The 8,148-nt window shown below is 39.1% G+C and overlaps 1 protein-coding gene across 1 annotated transcript in view; it reads left to right on the top strand.

Moving 5' to 3' along the window:
* Positions 1 to 507: 507 nt before the first annotated feature.
* The window catches only part of LOC119834899 (eIF-2-alpha kinase activator GCN1), a 22,193-nt gene continuing 14,552 nt past the window's right edge, over positions 508 to 8,148 (top strand). The window contains exons 1-16 of the mRNA XM_038359418.1: positions 508 to 617; positions 693 to 795; positions 1,082 to 1,277; positions 1,554 to 1,734; positions 1,991 to 2,155; positions 2,373 to 2,625; positions 2,958 to 3,136; positions 3,481 to 3,678; positions 4,515 to 4,676; positions 5,038 to 5,197; positions 6,058 to 6,387; positions 6,529 to 6,722; positions 7,028 to 7,203; positions 7,449 to 7,578; positions 7,651 to 7,731; positions 8,095 to 8,146. Of these exons, the coding sequence (XP_038215346.1) occupies positions 603 to 617; positions 693 to 795; positions 1,082 to 1,277; positions 1,554 to 1,734; positions 1,991 to 2,155; positions 2,373 to 2,625; positions 2,958 to 3,136; positions 3,481 to 3,678; positions 4,515 to 4,676; positions 5,038 to 5,197; positions 6,058 to 6,387; positions 6,529 to 6,722; positions 7,028 to 7,203; positions 7,449 to 7,578; positions 7,651 to 7,731; positions 8,095 to 8,146 (2,575 nt within the window). The 5' untranslated portion in view covers positions 508 to 602. The remainder of the gene's footprint in view (positions 618 to 692; positions 796 to 1,081; positions 1,278 to 1,553; positions 1,735 to 1,990; positions 2,156 to 2,372; positions 2,626 to 2,957; positions 3,137 to 3,480; positions 3,679 to 4,514; positions 4,677 to 5,037; positions 5,198 to 6,057; positions 6,388 to 6,528; positions 6,723 to 7,027; positions 7,204 to 7,448; positions 7,579 to 7,650; positions 7,732 to 8,094; positions 8,147 to 8,148) is intronic.

An 8,148-nucleotide genomic window follows, 5' to 3' on the forward strand; every position in this document is an offset into this window, starting at 1 on the left:
ATTATTACACACAATACATAATTTTTTTTTTTGATTATAAAATATATGAATATCTCAATCACGACCTTTACATTTAAATTATTATATATGTGCGTAGAATTTTGAAGGAACTGTGTTAGAGCTGTAGTAGAATCAGTTTCACGATTACAATAAAGTAGGTATAACGGTAATCAATTAAATATTTACCGTAGATTGTATTTATTCATGAAAACCTAATAGGTACCTAACATTTTATTTTGTAACTACCTTTTCCCTCGGCTTCGCAGAAATACGGAGTAGTTTAATAGATGTTATCATACATAATAACCTTCCTCTTGAATCACTCTATCTATTAAAAAAACCCTATCAAAATCCGTTGCGTAGTTCTGAAGATTCAAGCATACATAGGGACATAGGGTCATAGGGATAGATAAAGCGACTTAGTTTTATACTATGTTGATAAAGTATAAACTACAGACGTAGTACAGATGACAGATTATACATACTTTATGGTAGATCAATCGGTAGGTACGAATTGTCAACGATCTGTCAAATTCTTTTACATGTATGATTTTCCAAGACGTGTGCTTTTTTATGAAATTAATTCTGAATGCTTGTAAAATATGGCAGATACAGAGGTATTTAGAGTACCCAAATAAAATCTCGTGTTAACTGCATTTTATACGGTGTCTCATGGTAACTATTATTTACAGGTTTTAAAAAAATTAAAGGATGTTCCTTTTAGAATTCAGACTTCAAGTCTGAAGGAGCGGCGTGAAGTAATTGAAGAAATTCAGGATGTTCTCTCCACACCAGGTAAAGGGTTTTAAAAATACTACATACCAGTAAGCAATTTATATGAATAAACTTGGTAAATAAGTTGTTTGAGACCTTACAAAACAAAGTCTTAATTTATTGATCCTGTAACATTCTAGTAAAATCCTTCTAAATTATAGAATAAATTACCGGTTTGGAAATAAATTGATACATTAAAACATTGTGCTTCAAAATACATTAAATGTAAGGGCTATATTTTTATCTTTCTATGAATAATTAATGTATCATTTAATAACCTATAATTGTTCTTTCTTCTTTTTTGCAGGAATTACAGAACCTGCAGTCCGTTTTGTATGCAGAGTGTTAACTTTGACGTTACATCGATATAGAGACTCTACATCTCAATCATATGTCAAAGGATTACTAGCCTATCTCGCTACTAACCATCGGGAGTGGACATTTAAAAATTTTGTACCAGTTTTAGTAGAAATTTCAGAACAATTAAGAAATACAGCAACATCGTAAGTATTTTAATATGCATGCATTGCCTTTAATAACTTAACAATATACGCCTAGCTCAACAACTTGATCGTGCATGTATTTGTGTGATAGCGATACAAGGATCAGACCACTTTTACTATCCTTAGTCCTCGAGATGTTGTTGTGTTGCTGGAGGCTTTAGAGAGCAAAGCAGACAGGCTCAGGTTTTATTGCTTGTATACATCAACTGCCATACATACAATAAATTTCATATGCTACTCTTACCAGTATGATAAAAATAATTTATAATTTTTTAGAAAAAATATAAGCCAGAGTGGACTATATGCTTTACGATGGTCTACAGTTTTAGTGGAAAATGGCTTAAAAAGTGCAGAAGATGGTGTGGATTTTACTCCTCTTGTACTATGCCAGGCTAATTTGCTAGCTGTTGTAACTGCGTATGGGGACAAAAGGAAGAATGAAAATGCATATTCTATGGTAAATATAAGACAATTATGTTTATTCTGAACCCACAAATAGGTCTCTGGCTCCCCCACTTACTGTACAAAATACATTGGCATGCTTATATTTTACACTGGTATTTTCTGGTACTTCCCCAATGTGAGCTGGCACAATTTTTCTGAAGTATGCTCAACTCCCACATATAAAAATGTATTGGTTGTATTGGTGGTATGTAGTTGTTTAAAAAAATTGTCTAAGACAGTGCTAATATTGATACCACTCATTATTTCAGTTACACACAGCATGGAGTGGCATTGGTGTAGAAAAATTAGAAAAATGGATTGAGGTCCTCCTGTCACAAGCCCCCGACTCGGGGCCACAGATATGTGTCTCATTTTCAGCATTATGTAGACACACTAAACAAATAGGCAAGGAAGATATAATTATAAAGCATAAGGTATGAAAGATGCAGACATTCCAGCAATATTTATATAACTATGTATGTTTTTAAAGCTGCCATAATAACATTGTATATAATTTAAATTATAAAAGTAAAAAAAATTAGATTTGATTACAGTAAACAATTTTGTTTACAGAGCTAAATTTATCATTTATATAATCTCATTGAGATTTTCTTTAATGGATAGCCAAAATATATAGGTTTTCTTTTACAGGCAAAAATGTTGGAAAGCTTTATAAAGAGCCTCATCAGTGTAAAAATCCGCCCAAATCCTAACTTCATACGTAGCTGTTCTGACCTTTTGCACCTGCTGCAACTCAGTGACGTCCAAGAAACTCTCCTGCCAGCATTACACAAAGCCATGTTGAGGAGTCCAGAGACAATCATCGAAGCAGTTGGAGAAGTTGTTGATAATCTAAACATACAATTAGATGATTTGGCAGTTGACATAGGAAAAAGTTTAATTGGTATGTAACATTCAGTAACATACTTTGATCTAAAGATCAACACTGTGAATCTTTATTTTATTAAGGTTTACTTAGATATTATGAAAATTGTACTTTGATTCTGAAATTGTATTTCCTTCTCACTTTCCATCTGTTTTCATACATACTTACATTGCAAATACAAATTACTGACTATATAATTTATGATCGATATAATATGTGAGAATTAAAAGTTTATAATTAAATTAAACACAACATAAATCGAAATGTGGGAGAGGAATTGAATAGCATGTAAATGCTAGCATGTATCTGTTGAAAAGTGATTAATTTATATAAATGCATAATTGCGACAGTGAACACGCACTCGCGCGACGCGTGGACGCGCGCGGCGTGCGTGCGCGCGCTGGAGCTGGTGGCGCGGCGCTGCTCGGCGCGCGCGCCCGCGCTCACGCTGCTCAAGGCGGCCTTCGCGGAGTACCACGGCGCCAGCGGCAAGCTCACCTCCAGCGAGGACAAGATTGCTGTGCTCAATGTAGGTATTCCATTTTTCATCATTATTCCACTATTTTTATGTTTTTATTTTCATGTTCTGCATAACTTCTCAGGTTGATTTGCAAAAAAATTGTGCAATTTTTTCATAATGATGAGTTTCCCTACTTGGTACTAAATTATCTTTTAGGTTCTAGACTAGAAATTTAATGTATTTTATCTCGATAAATATGTGCTTATGAAAAATACAAGGTGGTAGTCAGGATAATTCTTCAACTAAGGATTTATATAGAACAACCATAAATTGGCTGCTTCGTAAGTGTGTTACTGATGAAGGATATGTGACTTTTACATAATACAATGTTGGTGTGTGGTGCGCGCGCGCAGGCGGCGGGCACGCTGAGCGAGGTGGCGGTGGGCGCGGAGGAGTACGGCGCGGTGTTCGAGGAGGCGGCGGCGCAGGTGGCGCGCGTGGTGGAGGCCGAGTCGCACGAGCGCACGCTCTGCGCCGCGCTCGACGCGCTGCTGCGCTGGGCGCTGCGCCGCGCCGCGCCGCTGCCGCCCGCCGCGCTCGACATCTACAAGGTGTGTGCTGCACTTTATTTGTTAGTACACAAACACAGTCAAATAAAATTATAGTAAACAATTTAAAAATTTATTCATCATATTATTTAACCCGACTTTATATATGTAACATTAATAATATAATTAATAAATCGCGTTTAAAATCCGTTTAAAAGTGTTTAATTTCTAAATGTATAATACTCACGTAAAATCAAACACAAGAAAATACTATATAATAGAAACGTTTTTTTTTATAAAAGTTCGACTAACCAAGCACCTGACGAAGCGATCGTCACCGCCCATGAGCATTCACAAAGCTGTCATAACTTTTATTAGGCTTTATCCAATTTAAATGCAAAATGTTGGTTGATTAATTATATCTAAGCATGTTTCATTTTATATTTTTAATGTTGCACTTATTTGCTTTTAATGCGTATAGTATTTAAAATAAATAAAAAAATTTAATAAAAGAGATACTTGTTTATTGTGGGAGTCGAGCACGCTTCGGCACGAATTGGGCCAGCTCGCACCGGGGAAGTACCACACCCCCACAGAAAACCGGCGTGAAATAGTGGCATGCCACTGTGTTTCGTACGGTGAGTGGGGGAGCCGGAGGCCCGTTTCCTTTTCCTCACCCGTCCTAGTCCATTCCTTCTTTCCAGTCGTTAATCCTTTCCTTTTCCCTTACCCCATAAAAGCGGGCAGCGCATTCACAGAGGTACCTTTGCGAATGTTTATGGGCGGTGGTGATCGCTTACCATCAGGCAAACCACCAGCTCAGCTGCCCGCTATGACATAAAAAAAAAAAAGATACGTTTCCAAAGGAAATTTATTACTCGGCCCAAATATGGTTACAGAAAAATTTATCGAGCAAGAACACGAGTCAGGCGGTGCGCATCGCGTACGCGTCGCTGGTGTCGCGGCTGGTGGTGCGCGGCGGCGCGGCCCCGCCGCACGCCGACCAGCTGCGCCCCACGCTGCTCGCCGCCGTCGAGAAGGCGCTGCAGCAGCCGCTGCAGGTTACCTTGCCTTTAATTAATATGGAGTTGGGAAACAGGACTGTTCTGTGTGGATGTGGGTTGTAGTGAAAAGTGTTTGGACAAAAATATAAATAAATGTTTGAGTTTTTAAGTTATTTTTCATTAAATTTAGAGAACAATATATAACAAATACAACAAACAACAAGATACAAAAAGAAATATTTTCTTATGTATATGTTTATTTGTAGGGTCAATATAAAAAGCTTTAATACTAAAATTATTTACATTGAATTTTTTCTTTCTCTGCTATATAGTGTATTATGCTTTTAAGATGTTGCTCGTTAATTAATAATTTTATTAAACAAGTGTTATTGATAATTTCAATATATGTAATACGCAGCACCAAATAGTGAGCGAGGGCGTGTGCGCAATGGTGACGCTGGTGAAGCTAGACACGGCACGCGAGCTGCCGTCGCGCGGCGCCGTGTGGCACGCGCTCGCGCACCCCGACAAGCACGTGCTGCTGCACGAGCGCCTGCTCGCCGCCGCGCACGACGACGGTAACACACACTTATGCACTTTATATGCATATGCACGCACACACGCACGCGCGTACAACACACATACTATCTCTCACACACAGACACACATGTTCACTAATTTCAAAATACGACTGACTGACAAAAAATGCTCTAACCTAACCTAGGGCTAATGATTAAAAGAATAATATAAAAATTAATTTTCATAGCAATAAATATGCATAATTTGTATTGTTTCGGATTGAGCTCTTTTCAACCGACTTCAAAAAAGGGGAAATCATCAAATTGCCTTTGGTATTTTTAATCACCCAAAAGCTCTGTTTAACTAAGTGAACCGATTTTGTTGATCCTTTTTTATAAGCTTTCGCATACCTATTGTGGGAGTCGAGCACGCTTCGGCACGAATTGGGCCAGCTCGTACCGGGGAAGTACCACACCCCCACAGAAAACCGGCGTGAAATAGTGGCATGCCACTGTGTTTCGTACGGTGAGTGGGGGAGCCGGAGGCCCGTTTCCTTTTCCTCACCCGTCCTAGTCCATTCCTTCTTTCCAGTCGTTAATCCTTTCCTTTTCCCTTACCCCATAAAAGCGGGCAGCGCATTCACAGAGGTACTACCTTTGCGAATGTTTATGGGCGGTGGTGATCGCTTACCATCAGGCGAACCACCAGCTCAGCTGCCCGCTATGACAAAAAAAAAAAAAAAAATACCTAAGAGCAATAGTAGATACATTTACCAGATCTTTTTTTTTTTCATAAAAACTTCAGCTAAATAATAAATGAATGTAGAGCTTTTCTATTCCTGACTTTCATTCATTACCCACAAAAATTTCCTTGATAAAACTTGCTCTAAGGTAGCACTATAACATTTACCCCTTTATAGTCCTAATACAGGTGGTGTTGCTATGCAGAACAGTGTTGGAAAACTACCAAATTGTTGCCAGCGATAGGAACTCCCCGGTCTACAAGGCTTTCATCCACGTCCTATTGTCGCCCGTGAAGGCAGTTCGTTCAGTGGCCTTGCAAGAGGTAAAGGAACTGCTTGCTTCAGAAGACAGAGCTTTAATGGCCAGATATTTAGTGCTGAAATTGAATGAAGTGCTCGAGGATGGCAAGATATTCAACGTGAAGGAAAAGACGCCGCCCGAAGAGAAGGGGGAAGTGACGGGGAAGATGATATTGGACTGTGTTCAATCCTTGTGTTCATATAGAGGTGAGTGATGATATATATACTTTGGAGAAATCAATTCCAATTAAGTTCAAATTATTTTTTCCCATGAAGAATATATTGCATTATATAGATAGATACACAAACTTACAGATTATGTTTTTTATTATTAATGTAATATCGCAGAATATCCGCCCGAAGACGCCGAAAAGCTGGCAATAGACGCGCTGCCGAGCTGCCACCAGCCGCTGGCGGCGGCGCTCAGCAAGCGCGCCTGGATCAAGCTGGTGGGCTACCTCCGGCTGGAGCCCAGGAAGTTGGTCGCCGTTTACTCCAACAACTTGAAGAACACGTACATCAATGGATACGTGCCCACTGAGGTTGGTGGAATTTTTAAAATAACTATTTGAGATATAACTTAAAAAATTCAAAACAATAAAAAAGGAATTTATTGAAAACAGACAGACAGATGCGGCGAAGAACAATCTTTTGTAATCTGTAGTAATTCATTGCTTTCGAAAAAAAATTCAATGTTTACCACAATTTCCATACAGTCATAGTTATGGTCACCAATGTTCCATAAAACACCTCTATTCTTCATTCACGTAGTCCAAGTTCATTTTTTTTAACGGTGTGACCACCCTGTCTAGTCCAAAAATTCCCCTAACTCATGGTGACTTTGCAGACGATGTCCAACGTGGTGTCCACACTTTGCTGGTGCGGGCCGGCGCTGGCCAGTGCGGCGCTGTCGGCGGCGCTGACCACGCTCGCTGACCCTGCGCTGCTGAGGGTCACCAGGGACGAATACTTCACATACCTCACGCCGCCCACTGACCTGTATGATAAGAGCGTGGTGCCAGGGTATGGATATTTTAAAAACATTATTAAGTTAAATAAACAAAAAATACAAACCAAACCGTAAGAAATGCGAAAAGTAATCTAACTCATTTTCTTTACTTTGATAAGTAGTAAATTTTCTAACTGTAAATTATGTAAATCTTTATTATAAATAAATTGTACGAGAAAGTCATATATACACTCACAGCCAGCAATTTTTAACATAAGCTTTAAAAAATTCTCATTTAAACTCACCCTTTACATTGCAGCAACGAAGACAGCAAAGAAATGAACCTGAAGCGCGAGAGCAAAGCGTACAGCTACAAGGAGCAACTCGAAGAGCTGCAGTTGCGCCGGGAGATCGAGGAGAAGCGGCGCAAGGAGGGCAAAGTGAAGGAGGTACTGTTCCACTTGCTGCGACACCTGGACCGTGCCAATATTAGTGCATAAATTAGCTCTCGCGTCTTTCAGGTGCCGCTCAGCGCTAAGCAGAAGGAAGCTATCAAGGTGCAAATGGCGAAAGAGGCGGCGGTCAGAGAGAGGCTCACTGCGGTGAGTGTTTATTTCTTTGTTTTGTTTTAATTTTTCTAAGTATTGACATTTTTATGGAATTCTTCTGTTTAAAAAAAAATCTTATTGTAAAAAGTCGTATGCGTGGAATGAGGTCATTTATATTAAATTTTTCTAAAAATAAAGAAACGGATCTTTTCTTATGTAGTCATGTTATATGTTTTTAATTAGCAGCCTGCCAGCCTTATGTTACCTCCACAAACACAGTGTATAAATTATAACAATTGGATTTATATATTTAGATAGATCATTTTATTTTCATTCAGATAGATTTGTTTTCCACATACCAAATATATGTTAGCGTATCGATATTTTGTGAGACATCGCAACCGTTGGCGTGTGCAGCTGAACGCGCGGGTGGTGGCGGCGGTGCGGCTGGCGGGCGCGGTGCAGGCGGGC

The sequence above is a fragment of the Zerene cesonia genome, chromosome 20, assembly GCF_012273895.1.
Source record: "Zerene cesonia ecotype Mississippi chromosome 20, Zerene_cesonia_1.1, whole genome shotgun sequence".
Lineage (NCBI taxonomy): Eukaryota > Metazoa > Arthropoda > Insecta > Lepidoptera > Pieridae > Zerene > Zerene cesonia.